Here is a 24,168-nt window from a genome sequence, read left to right as displayed (position 1 = left end):
TAAGGCAGAGGTCGATAGATTCTTGATAAGCAAGGGGATGAAAGGTTATCGGGGTAGGCGGGAATGTGGAGTTGAGGTTACAGTCAGATCTGCCATGATCTTGTTGAATGGCAGAGCAGGCTCAAGGGTCTGAGTGGCCTACTCCTGTCTGAGTGGCCTACTCCTGTTTTTAATTTGTGTGTTTGTGTGTATTTACTTATTCAGCCTCCATAATGTTACCTGACTCTGCCCAGCCTCAACTCATCTACTATAGCTGAAACCCTCATCGATGCCTTTATAACCTCTAGATTTGACTACTGCAGTGCTCTCTTGGCCAGCCTCCCATCTTCCACCCTCCATAAACTTCAACTCATCCAAAACTTTGTTGCCTGTATCCTAATTTGCTCCAAGTCTTGTTCACCCTTTCCACCTATCCTCACTGACCTACATTGGCTCCTAATCTGAAAATGGCTCAATTTTAAAATTACCTTATTTTCAAATCCCTCCATGGCTTCATCCCTCCATATCTCTGTAACCTCCTCCAGCCTTACAGCACTCCAAGATCTCTGCGCTCCTTGAATTGTGCATCCTCAATTTTAATCACTGTGCCATCGATGGCTGTGCCTTCAGCTGCCTACGCCCTAAGTTCTGGAATTCCCTCCCTAAACCTCTCTACCCCTCTTTCCTCCTTTAAGTTACTTCATGAAACCTACCTCTGACCAAGCTTTTGGTTACCTGTCCTAATTTTTCCTTTTGTTGCTTAGTGTCAGATTTTGTTTGATAACTCTTTTGTGAAGCTCCTCGTGACGTTTTACTATATTAAAGTTGCTATATAAATGTGTTGCTGATGTTGTACATTGAAACTGATACCTCCTAAGCTTCAAATTCAGATTTTTTTGTAAATAATGGCTGTTCAAATAGTGAACCCATTGATGGATATGTACTTTAAAGTCAAAATTGTAATTCTGCTTCAGTGTCATGTTTGCACTGGCTCATTAAATATTTTTAAATAAATGTTTGTCAGAAAGCAGTGAGCCACACAGTGAGTTAAAGTACTTTTTTCACCTTTGGAAGCTTGGATTGAATTTAGTACAGACTGAAAGAATTCTTTCTCCTAGCCAGTTGTCGAAGTGCTAAGTGAAATAGGCTTGGACCGTCTAAATTTAATTCCTGTTGGTCATAAATGCACAACATAAAACCCTTGTGTTGATGCTAAGCTGGCAGTCTTACTCTTGCTGGCTGCAAGGAAAACAAACTATCACCATATACACAATTAAAGGAGGAATAAACAAACTTTAGCAAGGTTCCAATCCAGTTTTACTTTGACATTTGATTAGTCAGTGGTTATTTTATAATTGGGATTTAAATCCTGTTTTAATCCCTTTCTGAAGAGTGGAGAAATAATGTACCACCAATTTGCTATTTTAATGCATTTTAATTTAGAAATAGGTGCTATTAATTTTCATTTTTAGCTGGCTAAGTGTGGGAGAATTGAAGATACTGTCAATATATTAAGCATCAACCGTTGCCTCAAACCATTCTGCCCACTTTCATAATTAAATCGATAATTATTCTGCTCTGGGATTCTTTTGCTCAAACCCATTTTTGTGTATAGCAAAGCTATATTAAAAATTGTAAAATCTTGCTTTAAACTACTTTTTCTAATTTTGACAAAATTTGACCAGTAAGTTGTTTTTGATTAATTTGGGCTACTTTACAACAAGCATTCTGGGTTCAGTTATTGCAATGGGCATATATTCTGCATTTTCGCCACCTCCAGCGTGATGCCACTACCAGTCGCATCTTTCCCTCCCTTCCCCTGTCAGCATTCCGAAGGGATCGTTCCCTCCGCGACACCCTGGTCCACTCCTCCATTACCCCCACCACCTCGTCCCCGTCCCAGGGCACCTTCCCCTGCAATCGCAGGAGGTGTAATACCTGCCCATTTACCTCCTCTCTCCTCACTATCCCAGGCCCCAAACACTCCTTTCAGGTGAAGCAGCGATTTACTTGTACTTCTTTCAATGTAGTATACTGTATTCGCTGCTCACAGTGTGGTCTCCTCTACATTGGGGAGACCAAGCGCAGACTGGGTGACCGCTTTGCGGAACATCTCCGCTCAGTCCGCAAGCAGGACCCTGAGCTTCCGGTTGCTTGCCATTTCAACACTCCCCCCTGCTCTCATGCTCACATCTCTGTCCTGGGATTGCTGCAGTGTTCCAGTGAACATCAACGCAAGCTCGAGGAACAGCATCTCATCTACCGATTAGGCACACTACAGCCTGCCGGACTGAACATTGAGTTCGATAATTTCAGAGCATGACAGCCCCCCATTTTACTTTCATTTTTAGTTATTTTTTCTTCCTTTTTTTTTTACATTCCTTTTTACATTTTTTACAATCTTTTTTTGAGTTTATTTCATTTCATCTTAGTTTGTTCAGTTTGCTTACCCACTGTTTTTTTTCAGGTTGTTATTCTTCAGGTTTGCACTTGCTGCTGTTCAACATTCAGTGTATTCACACCTAATCTGTACTAATGCTTTGTCTTTCAACACACCATTAACATATTGTTTGCCTTTGCTCCGTGACCTTTTGGTCAGCTATGTGGCCTGGTCCAATCTGCACCTTCTCCTTTGTTATCTCTTGCCCCACCCCCACCTCACTTGTTTATAATCTGTGACTTTTCTAATATTTGTCAGTTCCGAAGAAGGGTCACTGACCTGAAACGTTAACTCTGCTTCTCTTTCCACAGATGCTGCCAGACCTGCTGAGTGATTCCAGCATTTCTTGTTTTTGTTTCAGATTTCCAGCATCCGCAGTATTTTGCTTTTATTCTGAATTTACACTGTTGTGTCATTATATCTTAATCTATTAGTGAAAAACCTTTGGACATTAATGTTTTGCTACAGCATGAGTGAGGTGAATTAAATGATGCCTCACTTCTACTAGTGAGGTTATTTTTGTCTGTGTCGGGGCTATTTACATGCACATACTTAATGTGTTTTGTGTCATTGAGTAGTAATTATTAACATTTTAGAGGAAATGCTTGGCTTAAACTTAAATCTAGTGTTGGATGTGTTTTTGTTGACTAAAAGGAGGGGAGTCACACTTCTGCTATATATAGTTGATAGAATTCATACCGTAATGACAACATTGTGTTTTTTGGGACACATTGTGGGGTTCAGCTCTTAGACTGCAACCAGTATAGCATCACTGAGCCATTTATTTTAATTAGTCTTGTTGAAGTCAGGGCACCTATACAATGTGATTTGACTGCTTATCACAAGGATTTTTTTCCCAAATTGATACTCCAACTATAAGTTCAATCCGATACCTGAGCAGCCCCCTACTAGACAAATGCAGGATAAGTCCATCTGCAGCTACTGGCTATCCACATTACGGAGCTGGAGCTGCAGACGGATTCACTGTGGAGCATCCGCGATGCTGAGGATGTCATGGATAGCACATTTAGCGAGGTAGTCACACTGCAGGTAATGGCTGCACAGGCAGAAAATGGATGGGTGACCACCAGGCAGAGTAGTAGGCGCAGGCAGGTAGTGCAGGAGTCCCCTGTTTTCACAACCCTCTCAAACAGATATATCACTGTTGTGGGGGGGGGGGGGGGGGGGGGATGACCTCCCAGGGGAAAGCAGGCACAGCCAAGTTCGTGGCACCATGGATGGCTCTGCTGCACAGGAGTGGAGGAGGTGGGGGAAAGACTGGGAGAGCCATAGTGATAGGAGATTCAATTATAGGAGGAACAGACAGACGTTTCTGTGACTGCAAACGAGACTCCAGGATGGTATGTTGTCTCCCTGGTGCAAGAGTCAAGGATGTCTCAGAGCGGCTGCAGGATGTCCTGAAGGGGGAGGGTGTATAGCCAGTGGTTGTGGTACATGTCGGTACCAATGACATAGGTAGAAAAAGGGATGAGGTCTGCAAGATGAATTTAAGGAGTTAGGAGCTAGATTAAAAAGCAGGACCTCAAAAGTAGTAGTCTCAGGATTACTTCCCGTGCCATGTGTTTTTGAGTATCGAAACAGGAGAATAGACCAGATGAATGCTTGGCTGGAGAAATGATGCAGGAGGGAGGGATTTAGATTCCTTGGACACCGGGACCGGTTCTGGCAAAGGTGGGACCTGTGCAAGCGGGACGGGTTACACCCAGGCAGGACTGGAACCAGTGTCCTCGCAGGAGGATTTGCGAGTGCTGTTAGGGAGGATTTAAACTAGAATGACAGGGGGATGGGAACCTGAGAAGGGAGACTGAGGAGGAGGAAACAAGGATAGAAACGAAAGACAGGAAACAAAAAGGCAAAAGTGGAAGGCATAGAAATCAAGGGCAAGAAACAAATAGAGCCATAGTGCGAAATAATGCTAAGATGACTAAGAATGTTAGAAAGACAAGCCTAAAGACATTGTGTCTCAATGCGCGGAGTATTCGCAATAAGGAATTAACCGTGCAAATAGGTGTAAATGGATACGATATAGTTGTGATTACGGAAACATGACTGCAGGGTGACCAAGGATGGAAACTGAACATCTGGGGTATTCAATATTTAAGAAGGACAGGCAAAAGGGGAAAGGAGGTGGAGTAGTGTTGTTAGTAAAAGAGGAAATCGATACAGTAGTGAGGAAGGATATTAGCTCGGAGAATCCTGATGTGGAATCTGCATGGGTGGAGCTAGGAAACACCGAGGGGCAGAAAACCTCGGTGGGGTTGTGTATATAGACCCCCAAACAATAGTGGTGATGTAGAGGATGGCATTAAACAGGAAATTGAGACGGATGCTATAAGGGTACAGCTGTAATTATGGGTGACTTTCATCTACATATAGATTGGGCAAACAAAATTAGCAATAATACTGTAGAGGAGGAATTCCTGGAATGCGTACATGATGGTTTTTTGGACCAATACGTTGAGGAACCAACTAGAGAATAGGCAATCCTAGAGTGGGTATTGTATAATGAGAAAGGATTAGTTAACAGTCTTGTTGTGCGGGGCCCCTTGATAAAGAATGACCATAACATGATAGAATTCTTCATTAAGATGGAGAGTGAGAGAGTTGATTCCGAGACTAGGGTCCTGAATCTAAATAAAGGAAACTATGAAGGTATGAGGCGCGAGTTAGCGGTGATAGATTGGGGAATGTTACTTAAAGGGTTGACAGTGGATAGGCAATGGCTAGCATTTAAAGAGCGCTTGGATGAATTACAGCAATTGTTCATATTCCTGTCTGGCACAAAAATAAAACAGGAAGGGTGGCTCAACCGTGGCTTACAAAAGAAATTAGGGATAGTATTTGATCCAAGGGGAGGAAATATAAAATGGCCAGAACAAGCATTAAACCTGAGGATTGGGAGCAATTTAGAATTCAGCAAAGGAGGACAAAGGGATTGATTAAGAAGGGGAAAATAGAGTATGAGAGTAAGCTTGCAGAGAACATAAAAACTGACTAAAAGCTTCTATAGATATGTGAAGAAAATTGTGGTTCCCTTACAGTCAGAAACGGGGGAATTTATAATGGGGAACAAAGAAATGGCGGACCAATTAAATACATACTTTGGTTCTGTCGTCACAAAGGAAGACACAAATTACCTCCCAGAAATGTTGGGGAACATCGGGTCTAGTGAGAAGGAGGAACTGTATGAAATCAGTATTAGTAGGGATATGGTGTTGGGGAAATTGATGGGATTGAAGGCTGATAAATCCTCAGGGCCTGATAATCTACATCGCAGAGTACTTAAGGAAGTGGCCCTAGAAATAGTAAATACATTGCTGGTCATTTTTCAAAATTCTGTAAACTCTGGAACAGTTCCAATGGATTGGAGGGTAAAAATTTAACCTCACTATTTAAAAAAGGAGGTAGAGAGAAAACAGGGAATTATAGACCAGTTAGCCTGGCATCAGTAGTGGGGAAAATGCTGGAGTCCATTATAAAGGATGTAATAGCAGAGCACTTGGAAACATTAACCGGATCAGACAAAGTCAACATGGATTTACGAAAGGGAAATCATGCTTGACAAATCTACTGGAATTTTTTGAGGATGAAACTGATAGAATAGTTTAGTTTAGAGATACAGCACTGAAACAGGCCCTTCGGCCCACCGAGTCTGTGTCGACCATCAACCACCCATTTATACTAATCCTACACTAATTCCATATTCCTACCACATCCCCACCTGTCCCTATATTTCCCTACCACCTACCTATACTAGGGGCAATTTATAATGGCCAATTTACCTACCAACCTGCAAGTCTTTTGGCTTGTGGGAGGAAACCGGAGCACCCGGAGGAAACCCACGCAGACACAGGGAGAACTTGCAAACTCCACACAGGCAGTACCCAGAATTGAACCCGGGTCGCTGGAGCTGTGAGGCTGCGGTGCTAACCACTGCGCCGCCGAACCAGGGAATCCCACATAAAAGATTAGTGTGCAAAATTAAAGCACATGGGATTGGAGGTAAGGTACTTGACATGGATAGAGAATTGGTTGGCAGACAGAAAACAAAGAGTAGGAATAAACGGGTCTTTTTCCGAGTGGCAGGCAGTACCGCAGGGATTCACAATATACAGTAATGATACAGATGAGGGAATTAAATGTAATATATCCCAGTTTGCAGACAACATAAAGCTGGGTGGGAGTGTGAGCTGTGAGGAGGATGCAGAGAAGCTCCAGTGTGATTTCGACAGGTTGAGTGAGTGAGCAAATACATGGTAGATGCAGTATAATGTGGATAAGTGTGAAGTTATCCACTTTGGTGGCAAAAACAGAAAGGCAGATTATTACCTGAACGGCGATAGATTGGGAAAGGGGGAGGTGCAGCTAGACCTGGGTGTCCTTGTGCACCAGTCGCTGAAAGTAAGCATGCAGGTGCAGCAGGCAGTTAAGAAGGAAAATGGTATGTTGGCCTTCATAGTGAGAGGATTTGAGTACAGGAGCAAGGATGTCTTGCTGCAATTATACAAGGCCTTGGTGAGACCATATCTGGAGTATTGTGTGCAGTTTTGGACTCCTTATCTTTGGAAGGATGTTCTTGCTATAGAGGGAGTGCAGCGAAGGTTCACCAGACTGCTTCTTGGGATGGCAGGACTGACGTATGAAGAGAGATTGGGTCGATTAGGCTTGTATTCGCTAGAGTTTAGAAGAATGAGAGGGGATCTCATAGAAACCTACAAAATTCTAACAGGACTGGACAGAATAGATGTAGGAAGGATGTTCCTGATGGTGGGGAGTCCAGGATTAGGGATCATAGTCTAAGAATAAAGACTGAGATGAGGAGGGATTTCTTCACCCAAGTGGTGAACCTGTGGAATTCTCTACCACAGAAAGCAGTTGAGGCCATATCATTAAATATATTCAAGAAAGAGTTAGATATAGTTTTTAGGGCTAAAGGGATCAAGAGATACGGGGAGAAAGCGGGAACAGGGTACTGAGTTTGGAATGATCAGCCATGATCGTGTTGAATGGCGGTGCAGTCTCGAAGGGCCGAATGGCCTACTCCTATTTTTCTATGTTTTCCATTATATTAATGAAAATTAAACTAAATAACTTTTGAATTTGCAAAATGTACATTATTTCATACAAGTTAAAATAATACTGAATAATGAAACTTTTAATAACTATAATGTATACTAATGCATATGTACTAGAGTTGGAGTTGTTGTCTGTTGTCATTGCCCTTTTTATTCATTGGTGATCTTGTCCTGTTGCAATTTCAAATGCTAACCAACTGCTAATGGCAGACACAAGAAAGATATTGTAGACTGAGTAATGACAAATAAAGAAATATTTAAATGAATATCAGTGAAGGCTGTTGGGATCAGAAATTCAGAGGTGGGGGTGTGCTTTAGATGGGTGTTGTGATTGGGGAAGTGGTAGGCAGGATTTGGAAATATACATTAAAAAGAAAAATTGAATGATATTGGGACAGTTTTTCAAAAAAATCCACCGTGAGTAAACTTACTTCAATAGGTTATGTAAGCAGACAGGGTATAAGGTTGATTGCATCCTCTGGCTGAGAAGGCTCTGACCTATACAAATGGTTAGTTGTGGAGAATGGAAGTTCCATCTAATGGTATGGTTGGGGATCAATGATAGGCTGACTTAATATTGAGAAATTCTATTCACGTGCCACATAGAAGCATGACAGGAAATGATGATGCACAAAAAGGGAGTGGACAAAATTTATTTAGTCATCGGTTTAACAATCTTGGCACAAATAATGTTAGTTTTCTTCTGAAAAGAAAAATGGCACTGTTTTAATAAATGTGTCTTAAAACTTGTTTTAATAACTGTACCATTTAATTTGGGTTGCGATCACTCCCTAACCATCTATATGTCATTCAAAGTAGTGTTCAGTTTACATAGTGTTCTGTTATTTTAGATTTTGTATTGTTTGTAAAGGGAAGCAATGTCAAGAAAGTGGTTTGACTTCTATGGTTTATTTTTGTGGAATGTTTGAAGAGAACATGCATCTTCATGGTTTTTAATGTTCCATTAGTTACCAATTGAACACAAGGTTGAACCAATTCCTAGAATAAACTGATGAATTATTTCAGTCTGCTTAGAAATATGTACAATCGTTTTGAATTAATTGCACTGACTCCAACACAAGAATATACCACAAGATATTTACATTGGTTTTGCATTCACTATTTGCGGCTATGTGGCTTATCATCTTTGCTGGATGAATAACAATAACCTCTATGGTAGTAACCCTGGGAAGAACTGCAGTACCCTGAATTCTGTCCTTGTAACTTCTACTTGTTTGTGTTTGTTGTTACTTGAGCTAAATGTTGACATAATTTGTTGAATATTCATAATTTCAGTTGGAAACTGAGCAGAGTATAAAAACACAACTTTGCCTTTCTTTTAAAAATAGTAAATTATTTGTAGACTTTTATATGCTCGATTCAAAACAATGGAGCATTCAGAATCTCTACAATATTCTTGACCTTTTAAACTCTACAAAGGTCTTGACGTTCAGTAATGTTAGTTGCCAAATCTATTCCCACAAGCTGTTTAAAAATACTTTGTTTTGATAAAAATTGTTTTATAACAAAGAATAGGTGGATGCAAACACATTTCATAGAGTCAGAGTGCAATTTCTTTTTATGGGAAATAGACAAAAATGTATTTCAACATTTTTTTAATGTTGTCTTGTTATTGTGTTCACCCGTAGTCCTGTAAATTACAGATCAAAACCTTGTAATCCTAATAAATGAAAAAGGCTTTATCAGATTTTAGCCTGACTCTGAACTGAACTACTTGAGTTTTTTTTGAATTTGGGCATATTGAGACCTGTCACATCTACATGGATAGCCTTGTGTTGAGCATCTTTTTATTTATTATAAGCTAGACAAGTCTAGGGATGAAATTTTCAAGGTACATTGTGTCTGTCGTGTATCTTTCAAGTGGTACTGGGATGGGGGTCCAGAATTAAATGCAACTGATATGCCAAACGTCTATCTGTTTCAGTGCTTGAGGGTCGATGTTGAATACAGATTAGTTACTACTAAACTGTAGCACTGGATTTAAGCTCCCTTATGTTGTCATTGGCTCTAGTGATGAATCATCCTGAGCTCCACAGGTGCTGATGCCTTTCCAAGTGCTGTACTGACCACATTATTAGAAGATGGGTGAGAATAGCCAAACCAAAGCTCCCATAAATAACTTTGGATGTGTTTGCATTGTTGCTGCAACCATGATTTAATCTGTTTATAATATTGTGTAAGACTATGAACCATGATATCTATTGTTTTTCCTTTGTTTATAGTAAAATATCAGCAGAGGTTTTTCTTTTACTAAATTTCAAATCTGGCCTATAGTTTGGTGTTATAATAGTCTTTTAATTGTTTCACATTTTCATGCATTTTAGATTATTAATTTAAATTTTAATTATTGCGCTTTAATCATTCTTTTTGGACCTGGACACCAATAATAGTGCCCCATTCCTGCACTAGCTCAATGAATTATTTCTATAATTGCACCATTATTATTGTAACTACAGTTGAACAAATCTGTTTGTAATTCCATTCATTTTTTTCTTAAGGCTTTTGTACCAGTCTGTAGATTTTATTTAGATACTACGTGTATGTAGTGATGAATTTCACTCTGTTGCTATTTGAAATGATAATGGCCAGGAATTTGAGAAGCTTTTGACAGCGAATTGTCAGCATTCACCATCATAACCCCTCTGATCTGACTGCGACTTCAGGATTCAGTGCAAGTACAGATTATCTCCGAAATCCTAAATTTGCGGTTCTTCATTCACTACCCTGCCACAAGTTGTGCTGTGGACCTTCCCACTCCATGAAATGTTAAGCCTTGTTTACTGAGGCGTAACTGAGTTTTTTCTGATGATCTGGGTAGTAACTACTGCTGAACACCAATCTCCCATGAAGAAATAATTTTACATTTGTGGAATGTTGCTAAATGTCTTTATGATTAATTGAGTTTTTAATTTTTTAAAAAAGTTTGTTCATGCTATTTTAGCTACCATAATCTCATCTTTATGTCCCAATCTTTATTTTGCTCTCTGTAAAAGTTTTAAAAATTGATTTGATTATTAGTGCTTTTCATTTTCTGGTTAGCTATCTGAGAATTCTGTAACTTGTCTGGTTGGACTGTTTGATGACATCACTACAGCTTGACACTGGAAATCCCCATTAAACTACACTATAATAAATTGCATGTCAAGAGAGTTACGATTCTCGCCATAGAGGTCGCTAGATGTCTCAGCTCTGCTTTCTTTGAGGTCAGCAGTGAGCACCTCTGCTTTGCCACTGACTGCAACATCCGAGTCAGTATTTCCATTTATATAGCACCTCAAAACATCTCAAAGTGCTTCACAAAAGAATTACTTTGAAGTAATAGGAAAGTTCCAATGTAGACAATTTTGATAGTAGAGTAACTCTATAGAGTATTAATGTATAATTATGCTGTGTTCCTACCCAATCCAAATGTACACGTACAAACATCGGTAGAGAACAAGTAGGATTATTTCTGTGAATTCTAATTTCATGTTTTAATTTCATGCACTGTTTCCCAAATGTGTGATGAAGCTGTGAAGTACACTTCTTTAATAAGTACAGTGATGAACTGTATGTTCTCATTTAAATTCTTAAAAATCTAAAACTTGTTATAAAAACTATTAATAGTTGGCCTTCTGTTAATTTTTAAATAAAACTGAATTTCTAGTAATACTGAACTTTATGACTTGGAGCACTTTTATTCGCTTGACTAATTATTAATTCAAAATATATAGTAAAGTTGCTGAACAAAGTGGATTATAGATAGCTAATTGAGATTAGCTGTAAAATTGAAAGAAAAGTATGCAGTTGCATATATAATTTCAGTGTGTACCTTTACTATCAGCATATACTATCATTTTTTGCATATAGAAAATTCTCTTCATAATTGATTATTGGCCTGCCAGGCTCATTATAAATTGCTCACCAAGAGCCTTCTTCCTTTCCTCACTTAGCCTCTACACTGAGCAAGCTCACTGGCTCTGGTTTTGAGCTAGTAATGACCGCGAAACAATGTGTTCGCCGCAATTGCCCCTCTGAAAGTGACAGCAACTTCTGAAGTCCATACATGTGCAATTAAATGTGGAAATCCAGAAGCAGCTGTCAGTGATTTAATGCTTCTCCATACAGTATGCTGTTGAGGTCTCCCAAGACTGCAATTAATTAATCACTGAACTGACAAGAACTTCCACTCTTGCGCTCTTAGTCTCACTGTAAAAACCCTTGAAAAAGTTGCATCTTTTTGAATGAGGTGTTCTGGGTTTTTAAATGTGTAATAAGTTCATAATTACTGCTGAACTGCTTCACTGACCCTGAAAAAGTAATTTTACATTTGTTGACTCCCGTTTTCTCCATTATGACCAGCATTTCCACATTTTAGTTTGTACCTTAATCCTAACTGTTATGTTCCAGTCATTTATTTCACTACGTGTAAAATGAAAATGAAGGAATTCAGTGGTTTTTACTTTTTTTTTATTTGTTCATGGAATGTGGGCATTGCTGACTAGGCCAGTATTTATTGCTCATCCCTAATTGCCCTTAAGTAGGTGATGGTGAGGTACTTGGGTGCAGGTACACCAGCAGTGCTGTTAGGAAGGGAGTTCCAGGATATTAACCCAGCCACAGTGAAGGAATGGCAATATAGTTCCAAGTCAGGATGGTGTGTGACTTGGAGGGGAACTTTCAGGTGGTGGTGTTCCCATGCATCTGCTACCCTTGTCCTTCTAGGTGGTAGAGGTCACGGGTTTGGAAGGTGCTGTCTAAGGAGCCTTCGTGCCTTGCAGCAGTGCATCTTGTAGATGGTACACACTGCTGCCACTGTGTCGGTGGCGAAGGGAGTGAATGCTGAAGGTGGTGGATGAGGTGCCAGTCAAGCGGGTGTCCTGGATGGTGTTGAGCAGCTGGAAAGTATTCTATCACTCCTGACTTATGCCTTGTAGATAGTGGACAGGAGTCAGGAGGTGAGTTTTTTGTCGCAGAATTCCCAGCCACTGATCTGCTCTTGTAGCCACAGTATTTATGTGGCTGGTCTGGTCAATGGCAACCCACAGGATGCTAATACTTCCTGTTTTGTTATCTGAGAATAATTCAGTGTGATTGACTGCTTAATGACATCATTTGGATGCCTTGGGAGCGCATTGACTTGGCACCAGAAACAAATGGATAACTGGAAACGGGAAGTCCGTGCCAAAGAGATTGCTAGATCCCTGTGGGCAGCTTTCTTGGAAGCCAGCAGTGAGGGCTGTTGCTTCACTGCTGATGACAAAATCCAGCCCAATAATTTCAGACTCCATCTTGACTTTGCTGTCCCTGTCTCTTCTGAATTTGTTACTGTCATCCTCCCTAAACCTCATCCTCTATATAAACACTCCTACCTACATTCATGGCACATGCCTCAATCTCACGATAATGTTGACTCCCCAAGTCTTGATCAGTGATGTGACAACCTCTGACCACTTCCTTGTCTCCCTCACCTACATCCTTCTATCTCCACTTCTTTCTGCAGCACCTGTGAAAACAAATTCCTACTAGGTACTTACAATTTCACCTTCAAACTCCCAGTTGGCTTGCATTTGGTCCTCCATTCACCACAATAGCTTTGCTGATAAACTCCATCACCTCCATCTTTGATGCCCTTGTCCACAGCAAAGCCTTCATTGTTCTTCCCTCCATGTCATTTATCCCATCTTTGATCCGTTAAGTACAAGTGCAGACTTGCATCTGACACACAACTGGCTCAGCCATCCATCGCCATATCTGGTTGGAGCACATCTAGCTCTATGGGGTCTCACTGTTCTTTGGCAAACCTGTCCACAACTCTAGGATTATTATTCCTTTTCTATCGCTACCAATTATTTCCTTAAGCCCTTGCAATAAGTGCAAGTAACTCTGACTTCTTCGAGAGACCATCTGCTCAGCTATCTTTGCTGCTTCCCTTTTCTCTTTTTTTAAAAAGCATTTTCACCGTCAGTCTTCTCGCTCTTTTCTCCCATGCCTTCTTGAACTTATTCACCCAAGGGATCCACCTCCTGTTCCCTCAACACCATTCTCACTAAGATGCTGACCACCAAACCTTCCTTCTAGCCCCATCGTTAGCAGAGATTCTAATTTGATCTCTTTCAAGCGTTGTTACATTTCCTGTGAAACCACCATTATCACCTCCCACCACCCTCAACTGCTGTCTTTAAAAACTACTGCCCTAGCTCCAGGGTCCCTGAGCATGTCACTTCACCTCCAGCCCTCCTGCAACTCTGTTTGAATTACTTCAGTAACATTACTACCCTCTCCACAGCACTGAAATTCTCATAACCAAAGTCACTAATGACATTCTCATGATTTTGACATGGTGAACCACACCATCCTCAAAAATAGCTCTCAGCCTTGACCCAGTGTTAGGTTGTGAATCCAAACCCCACTCCACCACATAATCCAGCCTGACACTTCAGTGTATAATGAGTAGTGCTACGCTGTTGGCAATCTTTTGTATGAGCCATTAAACTGAAGCCCTGGTTTCCCCTCAGGTGGTCTGAAAAGATCCCATCGCACTATTCAAAGAGCAAGGAAATTCTTCCTGTACCTTAGCAAACACTTAACCCACAAACAACATCACTTATAAATGATCAAATAATTTGTTCTTTAAAAAAACATTGTTTGGAACCTTGCTGTGCACAAAGTGACATGTTCTTGCATAACAGTAGTGATAGAAAATTGGATATGGAGTGCTTTCTAATGTTCAGAGGTCGTGAAAGGTGTTATAAATTAAGATCGTCTTTGTCCTTGCCACCTTCATCTTTTGTCTGTTGTCCTAACTGTTAGGACTGCCTTCATTTGGTTTTAAACTTATTTATCTGATTGTAGTCGGACCATCAAACTCTTGCACTGTCACCTCGGGACTGCCCCATCCTTGGCCCCCTCCTTTTTCTCATCACACTGCCACTTCTGGTAGCTTCATCTGCAGAAATGGGTTAACTTCCACAGCTATACAGCAAACACTCTTCTCTATTATACACAAAAATATATTGAAGTTACAACCTGTAAAGAGGCTGTTCAGTCTAATCTCTGAGCCCGGATTGTATTTAACTATCCTGTTCCTATATCTCTGACCCTCTTATCCTTCATACACCTATCCAATCTAATCTGGAATGTTGATGTGGTTTATTAACTTCATCTCTCTCTCCCTATCAAAATATCCTTCTATTCATTTCTTCCCCATTGCTTATCTAGCTTGCCCTTAACTGCATCTATACTATTTGCTTCAACCACTATGTGTGGTAGCGATTTCCACATTCCACATTCTCACCACTGAGTAAAGAGTAAAATTCCTTTCTTTTTTACATCACTGAACCTATTTCCATGTAGGATTTTTTTTCAGCAAAAATATCACAATGCTTACTAATGTTGAATTATATCTGCGATTTGTTTTTTTAAAATCTATAATAGTTCATTCCCCATCTTGCCAATATGCCAAAAACTTTTGGTCTTTTAACAAATTAACAATACCTCTTTGTGATATTTGCAAATTTTCACACCAGCCTCAATGACTAAATCCAAATCATCGATCTACATCTTGAACTAGCCTCTGAACTGAATCCTGTAGACATCACTGTCCACTTTCAACCACCCTGGAAAAACTTTCCTCAACTCCTACTCTGTTTTCTCCCTTCTAATCAATTTTTAATCCGATTTGCTATGCTTCTCCTAATTCCATATCCCTTATCTTCTCCAGTAATTGCACATGTAGTACCTCATCAAAAGCCTTCTTATGTGGGAGATAGCGTATAATATGAGAAATGTGACGTTATTCACTTTGGTAGGTAGAATTGAAAAGCAGAATATTCTTTAAATGGTGAGAAACTTTTAAATATTGATCAGAGAGATTTGGGCATCCTTGTACAAAAAAACACAGTTAGCATGCATGTACAGCAAGTAATTAGGAAGACAAATGGCATGTTGGCCTTTATTGCAAGGGGACTGGAGTAAAAAAGTAAGAAAGTCTTGCTACAATTGTATAGAGCTTTGATGAGTCCACACCTGGAGTACTGTGCAGCTGTTTTGGTCTCCATATTTAAGAAAGGATATATTTGCCTTCGAGGCAGTACAGCGAAGATTCACTGGATTGATTTCTGGGGTGAGAGGATTGTCCTATGATGTGAGGTAGACGAGATTGTGCCTATCCTGTCGGGAGTTCAGAAGAACGGGAGGTGATCTCATTGAAACTTAAGATTCTGAGGGGGCTTGACCGAGTCGATAAAGAAGTTGTTTCCCCTGGCTGTCGTGTGTAGAACAAGGGAGCAGAGTCACAGAAGGCTGATGTGAGGAATTTCTTCTTTATAATTCTCTATCCTAAATGGCTGTGAATGCTCAATCATTGAGTATATTCAAGGCTGAGATCGATAGATTTTTGGACTCTAGGGGAACCAAGGGTTATGGGGATTGGCAGCAAAGTGGAATTGGGATTTTAAAAACAAATTCAGCCATGATCTTATTGAATGGTGGAGTAGGCTTAAGGGGCTGTAGAGCCTATTTTTGCTCTTATCGTATGTTTTCTTATGAAATGCATGTACACTTCATCCGTTGCAATTCTGTCATGCTGTCATACTTCCTCAAAGAACTGAGGTTTGTCAAATGCCATTGTCCCTTTTGAAGTCAATGCTGACTACTTTTCCCTTTTTTCTTTTTATCTAGATATATATAGTAACTTCATCCTTAACTATAGACTAAATTTTTTCCTGAAAGAGGTTAAACTAACTGACCTGTAATTATCCAGTTTGCTGTATTTCCCTTTTTGCTCCATTGGACCTTGGTGCTTTGCCATCCTTTAGCTGCACTTATTTCTCCAGAATTTTCCTTTCATGCAGAATATAACCCATTTCAACCACTTAAGGATAACCAAGTGATAAATTATTTTCTTTTGCAAAGTACATATTAAATGTAAAAGCAAATTACTACAGATGCTGGAAATTTGAAAAAGAAACAGAAAATGCTGGAAATACTCAGCAGGTCAGGAAGCATCAGTGGAGAGAGAAGCAGAGTTAACACTTCAGGCTGATAATCTTTCATCGGTGTATAGAGACCTGCTGATTATTTCTAGCATTTTCTGTACACAGTAAATATCACCACTGTTTTATGATCATTATCTATAAATTGACAATTCTTTTCTGTGTTCCAACTTGCTATTATCAATTCTCTTCAATTTTAATTGGCTTCTAATCTCTTTATTTATCCATGGCATTCTAAAGCTCATGGTAGTTTCCTCTTTTTTCCGTACCATTGCATATTCCTTTTTTTCCCAAACATCTCACTATTGCTCTACAGTCCTGTGTGCCAATGGCTCTTTCTGCCTTACCTTCGCTAGCTTGCCCTTTCTCTTTCTAAAATTTGCCTTACTCATTTCTGGTTTTCTAGTTTAGTTATCTGCTAAACTTATACTAAATTCTTAGGTTTTTAATTGGAGTTAAATTTTAATAGTAAATATAAATGCAATATTTTTATGTATTGCTAGCTAATCTCTCGTGGTACTACTCATAGTCGGAGGAAATTTTAGCTGGCTCAGTTGAGTTCATAGCACCATTTCTGGAGCAAGCATTACCAGATATTGCAGCTTTACCTATTTATTTCAATGTAGTAAGTGTCACAATCTTAATTTTTTAAAAAAATCCTAATTTTAATGTATTAAATAGTTTTCATTTTGGAGTAAACCTGCGGTGTTTATCTCAGACATATGCATAAAAATGCATTTTTTGGCATTCTAAATTTTGCAGTACTTTTAAAGTTTTGTTTAAAATTTAAAATCTGTTTTATTTTTGTTATTGACTATTCTTTTTTACTTTTTAGTTAAACTTTGATCTAGAGAAAGGAGTTTTTCCTTTGGTTATTCGGGCAGTGGTCGATGAAGTGGATGGTAAGTAGTAATGTTTGATACAATGGAATCCTAAATTTTTAGGCATGGAAACATTGATGTTATTTTAAAATAATATATTTATGTAAGGGTGTAATTTAATACCACCATAATTGGCTTTGAGTTTAAGACTGGTAGTTTCAGACTTAAGTATGCCACTCTCAAAGTCAATGTGAAATTCTATCACATTGAGATAACTCTTCTCCAGAGGATTGCTTACTATAAGATTACCAACTAACCCTGTGTCATGACACAAAACAAGATCTAAAATAGCCCATTCCCTGGTTGGTTCTATGACGTATTGTTCTATAAAACTGTCTTGAATGCATTCCATGAAGTCATTCTCCAAACTACTTTTGGCACTTTGATTTGTCCAGTCTCTATGAAGATTAACGTCCCCCACAATTATTGCATATCTTTTGTTTCCAGCTCCTCTCACTTCTTGATGAATACTCTATTATGGGGGCCTATAAACTACTCCCACAAGTGTTTTCTGCTGTGTGTTATTTCTTATTTCTACCTATAATGATTCTACTTCCTAATCTTCCAAACCAAGATCCTTCCTCAATACTGTTCTGATGTCAGACTTTATTATCAGGGCTACCTACCCCACCATTTTTCCATTTTGTCTGTCATTTCAAAACGTCCCATGGAATATTTAATACTTAATCTTGGTCACCATGCAACTATGTCTCTGTAATAGCTATTAGTTCAAACCCATTTATCTACATTTGTGTCATTAAGTCATCTATCTTGTTATGGATGCTTCATGCATTCAGATAAAGTACCTTTAATTTTAACTTACCATTGTTCCCTAATTTAACCTTACTCACTGATGCACGATTACTGTTAAACTATCTGCCCTTTCTATCACACTTTGATTCTCTTTACCCAAATCGCTACGCTTCTGTGGTCTTGACTTTTTTCTTTAGAGTCATAAATTTCTCTTCACCAGAACCATCCCTAGTGTTAATTGTATATTATCTTTAATTGTACGCCGGTAGTGGGCATTAACTTGGAGATTTACTTGTACTCTTATAAAGAGGAACAGACTGAAACTCTGGTGGCTAGGTTAGGAGGTTCATGTTTGTAATGTGTAACTTTGTAAATAAAGCTTATAAAAGTTTGTTCCAATTCTATCCTTCATGAACTGGCTTTCTGGAATAGAATATGGTAGCAGAGGATGCCTAAAGGTGAAGGTTGGAGACTAAAAAAAAATCAGACAATAAAATAAAATGCTAGTGACCATTGTGGAAAATGGCAAAAATCAAATGTAAATTGTCTGAACCATATGATCAGTGGAAGAATCAAGTGGATCTTTGGACAAAGGTTAAGTCCCTACCAAAGAGAAAACAAGCCATGGCCTTGATTTTGTCACTTCCTATAAGAAGTAAACTCAAAAGTATTTTGTGAGCTGATGCTGTCAGGATATGAAGGTTTGGGCCTTTAATTAGTGTTCTTGGATGAATTTTACAAGAAAGATGATCTGTTAAATGCCTGGTTGGACTTTGATAGATTTTGCAAAACAGATGGTCATTCCATGGAAAATATATCATGGACGCTAACAGATTGTATAAAGGATTGACAAACTTCAGTTTGGGGATCCCTGGATTGGTACTTCTTTTGGGCCTCCTTATCTCGAGAGACAATGGATACGCGCCTGGAGGTGGTCAGTGGTTTGTGAAGCAGCGCCTGGAGTGGCTATAAAGGCCAATTCTAGAGTGACAGACTCTTCCACAGGTGCTGCAGAGAAATTTATTTGTCGGGGCTGTTGCACTGTTGGCTCTCCCCTTGCGCCTCTGTCTTTTTTCCTGCCAACTACTAAGTCTCTTCGATTCGCCACATTTTAGCCCTGTCTTTATGGCTGCCCGCCAGCTCTGGCGAACGTTGGCAACTGACTCCCACGACTTGTGATCAATGTCACAGGATTTCATGTCGCGTTTGCAGGCGTCTTTAAAGCAGAGACATGGACTGGTACTAGTGTTTAAATTACTGGATTGTGCAAAGGTGTCTCATGTGAACAGACAACTGGTTCTAACTGAGGTTTGGTTCTTGGAGTAGGATCAGATGTCTGCTGCCTTAAAAAAAAAAAAGGTTCCTGGAAAAACAGTGATTTTCTTCAGCCTTCATGGAACAAATGAGACATTCTGTAGTGACACAAAGAATAGAACACTCCATGATTGCCAGATTTCAGTATGGTCCAGATACTGGACGCAACTGTCAATACAACGGAGAGGTTAAAGACATGCTGAATGAGGATGAAAGTACCTTTAGCAGATCTAGCTATTACAGCAGAAGACAAAATTGGAACAAAAATAAAGGACAAATGAATCCCAAGAATACCCAAGGAACAGTTAAAAGATGCTTTGGATGCGATTTGAAATATTATGTGGTGAACTGCCCAAAGCGAAGAGGCAGTGCCCTTGAAATGACACATTTCTAAGCGAGTTCTGAGGAAGAGGATGACACCAATGATGAATGCGAACAAATGATATTGGGTACAAGGAGTTTTAGTCCTGTGATTGAATGTGTTAATCATGGATTCTCTTAACTATGCAGTCCTAGATTATAGAATGGTTACAGCACAGCAGGAGGCCAGTCAGCCAGGCGAGTTCCCACTAGCTCTCTGCAAAAGCAAATCAGTTAGTCCTGCACCCTGCCCTTTCCCTGTAATCCTGCATTTTTTTTTAATCTTAAAAGTGCTTATTCAGTTCCCTTTTGAAAGCCACAATTCAGTCTGCCTCCACCACCCTGTCAGACAGGTCATTCCACATCTTAACCACTCACTGCCTAAACAAAATGTTTTCTCATCCATAAAGGTAGCAAGTACCTTGTACCTGTTGGCTAAGGTAAAAGGCTGAGGCTCATCCAAATGCTGCAGTTACGATCGAGGTGGGAGGGATGCATTGTCTTTTCTAGTTCCACTTCCCCACAGGTCACAACATATTTAAATGCTTAAATAAAAGCAAAATACTGCGGATGCTGGAAATCTGAAATAAAAACAAGAAATGCTGGAACCACTCAGCAGGTCTGGCACAGTTACTGCCAGATCTGCTGAGTGGTTCCAGCATTTCTTGTTTTTATATTATATATTTAAATGCTTACCCAGTTATGATATGGTCAGTCATAGACTCTACTATCTATCCTAGAATAAAATACACCAACCAGGCTTCTTTAATGAACAACAAAATTATCAGTTTATTATAAAACAAGACTTATCCAGCAAAGAAGCAAAACACCAACACACACATTGAAAGCTCCCTTTTTAAATACCCCCCCACACACTCACACAGAGACTGGTTAAAGAAAAATAAAGAAATTCTCTCTGCAGAGCTCTTTTACAAAAAAAAATAACTATAGCCAAATACTTGTTAATTTTTGAAGAAAAAGGATGAGATAAGTTGTGTTCCAGAAATAGCTTAAGCCTGGCATCCGAGTACACGGGTCCCTGGGATCTTTTCTGAAACAGTTCTTTTCAGGCGGCATCGAGAATTAATCTGATTCCTTCCAGGAATGCTCAGGAGAAATGTGGCATCAGGGGTTTTAGCGCTCTCACACTGGATCTTTGCAGGGTTTCGCAGAGACAGGAGGAAAGAGATGAGTTGGGCGCTTTTTTTTCTTGGCAGGCTAATCTTCAACTGCCTTCAAACAAAGTCCACACCTCAACTGAACCAAAACAATATCTCAGAAGTGACCCTTATAAATCTTGGCATGTCACTTCTCTGTAAATATCTCCCCCAAGTCACCAAGGTTTCTGTTGTTTATTGAGCTTAAGGCATGTGACATCCAGTCAAGATTTATTTTCAAACAAGACCTCTCGGTGAACCTTCAAACAAAAACAAAGTCCTCAATTTTTTTTTATATAAAAGAAGCACTTTCATAAGGAAGTCCATGTAGACTATATCAACTGCTTTACCCTCATCTACACACCTAGTCACCTCCTCGAAAAATTCTATCAAATTTGTTAGACGTGAATAAAGTATAAATATAAATAAATATAAACAAGTATACAGTAAATGGCAGAACCCTTAGGAGTGTTGACAGGCAGAGAGATCTGGGCGTGCAGGTCCACGGGTCGCTGGGGGTGGCGGCGCATGTGGCTGGGGTGGTCGGGAAGGCGTGCGGCATGCTTGCCTTCATCGGTCGGGGTATAGAAATAGGCAAGTCATGCTGCAGCTGTACAGAACTTTGGTTGGGCCACACTTGGCGTGTTGCGTGCAGTTCTGGTCGCCGCACTACTGGGGGGGCGTGGAGGCTTTGGAGAGGGTGCGGAGGGGGTTTACCGGGATGTTGCCTGGTCTGGAGGGCATTAGCTATGAGGAGAGGTTGGATAGGCTCGGATTGTTTTCACTGGAGCGACGGAGGTGGAGGGGCAACATGATAGAGGTTTATGGGGTTGTGAGCGGCATGGACGGAGTGGATGGTCGGAGGCTTTTTCCCAGGGTGGGGGAGTCAGTTACTAGGGGACATGGGTTTAGGGTGAGAGGGGATGTGCGAGGCAAGTTCTTTACACAGAGGGTGGTGAGTGCCTGGAACTTGTTGCCGGGGGAGGTGGTGGAAGCAGGTATCATAGAGATGTTTAAGAGGCATCTTGACAAATACATGAATAGGATGGGAATAGAGGGATACGGACCCCGGAAGTGCAGAAGGTTTTAGTTTAGGCAGGCATCAAGATCGGCGCAGGCTTGGAGGGCCGAATGGCCTGTTCCTGTGCTGTACTGTTCTTTATAACACTGTATATCTCTTTGACTCGCAGTCACATCCTCCTGACCACTGACCAAATCTAAACTATTGCCTAACATAAGGTGTATGACTGACTCCTGAATCAAATTGTCCAGATAACACTCTCCCGGATGCATTGCAATGTCTGCAGCTCGGACTCCAGCTCAACAACTTGAGTTGCACACACCTAGTGCAGATGTGGTTGCTCACATTCTTACTGTTTTCCATCAACTCCCACATGCTGTAGTTACAACACACCACCTGCCCTACCATTCCTAACTAACCTGGTTTCAGATATTTAATTCATTAAGGTCGTTAATCATTCAATATTTTTAGGTCATGTGCATGGTATTACTTGAAGAAAAACAGGCAAGTTCTCCCAGTGTCGTGGGCAACATTTATCCCTCAACCAATTGCTGCTCATTGCAGCTTGCTGATTTTCTCTTGCATTTTATTTGGCTGTAAAGTGCTTTGGGCCACCCTGAGATCTTGAAGAAAGACATGCTATAAATGCAAGTCTTTTCCTTTGCTTCTTTTGCATGCAGTACAAATCTGGGTCCAACAATAGGAATAATTCATAACACTTCCTAGTGTTTGAGGTTGTATAAATTTAACCCAACTGTGAAGCTAAAGATTTGTATTGTCTGATATTTGAAACTCCTATGGAAATCATTGATGTTGAATTGCTTCATAAATAATAGAATTTACAGTAAAATAAAATTCCTATCACTGCTATTTGTATTTTGTGCAATGTCTGATTGTGATCGAAGTTAAGCTGCATCCTGCTGCAAATTACAATTACTTTCTTTGAGTGTTATGCATAAGCAAATATAAATGAGTTAAAATAGAAACTCATTCCTTTCAAGACCTCTGGCTGAGAATGAAATCATATTGAGACAGCAGACCAGATTGTTAGAAAGGCATATTCATGCATCCAATACAAGTGGACTTGACTCAAATATAAGTCACTCAAAATAAATCTAGCCATATATAGAATATCAAAGTTAAATGGAGTGCCAGACAGATGTATTCTAATTGAATGCAGCTGCTTTATTGTGAGGGTTTGTAAGTCTAACAGTCGTAGCAGGAATTAAGCATTTTCCACTGAGTTCTCTCCTCCCCTCCTGCTTTTCTTAACGAGGTGCAGTTCCAAGGTTGCCAGGAGCTCAAAAGATTTAATGGTGAAAGTCAACAGATTAGCCAACCATAGGTGGAGGAAAATTACAGCAATGCATGGTCCCCTTGCTTGATAATCATGTACATGAACTTTCAGCAGGGTTTGCTGCATAGGGACCATTCAAAACTTTCCCCCACCTTGCTAATGCAAGGTCACTGAGTTCAATTGCAGCATCAGTGGTGCTGCCCCAATAAAAATCAGCTAATTCAGTACAGACCAGAAATAAAATCTAGGACCTTTCTGGTCTGTGCAGCTAACCTACCAACAGGCTTATCCATTCAGTCTGTTGGCTACCATACATGTGGTGTAAAACCATGTTCATTCTTGCTTAATCATCATGAATCATTCATTCCTAATTCAGTACAAACATCAGTACCAGCCTTTTAAGACTGAGATGAGAAGGAATTTCTTCTGAGGGTTGTTAATCATTGGAATTCTCTACTCCAGAGAGCAGTGAAGGTTAGGTCATTGAAAGTATTCAAGGCTGAGTTAAACAGATTTTTGATCTACATGGGAGGCAAAGGTTATGGGGTGGGGGTGCGGGGGCAGGTAGGGAAGTGGAGTTGAGGCCATGATCTTATTGAATGGTGGTGCAGGCTCAAGGGGCCAAATGGCCTACTCCAATTTCTTGTGTTCTTAATGTCCTGGCTTGCCAACCAGCAGAAGTAGTATCTCACTATCAACCCAGCTGTTCCCCTTGATATTTTTCAAATTACCCCTTAACCTTCTAAATTCCAGGAAATACAACCCAAGTTTGTGTAACCTCTCTCCATAAATTTAACCCTTGGAGTCCAGGTATCATTTTGGTAAATCTACACTGCACTCCCTCCAAGGCCAATATATCCTTCCTAATATTTGG

At 40.0% G+C, this 24,168-nt stretch overlaps 1 protein-coding gene across 6 annotated transcripts in view; it reads left to right on the top strand.

Annotated features, from left to right (window-relative positions):
* LOC137383211 (E3 ubiquitin-protein ligase MGRN1-like) overlaps window positions 1–24,168 on the top strand; it is a 257,889-nt gene that overhangs the window by 125,148 nt on the left and 108,573 nt on the right. For all 6 annotated transcript variants that reach the window (XM_068055703.1, XM_068055699.1, XM_068055698.1 and 3 more), the window contains exon 6: window positions 17,347–17,413. In XM_068055703.1, coding sequence (XP_067911804.1) covers window positions 17,347–17,413 — 67 coding nt within the window. The remainder of the gene's footprint in view (window positions 1–17,346; window positions 17,414–24,168) is intronic.

Source organism: Heterodontus francisci, chromosome 24 (assembly GCF_036365525.1).
Source record: "Heterodontus francisci isolate sHetFra1 chromosome 24, sHetFra1.hap1, whole genome shotgun sequence".
NCBI lineage: Eukaryota > Metazoa > Chordata > Chondrichthyes > Heterodontiformes > Heterodontidae > Heterodontus > Heterodontus francisci.
This window is presented reverse-complemented; position numbering and strand designations above follow the sequence as displayed.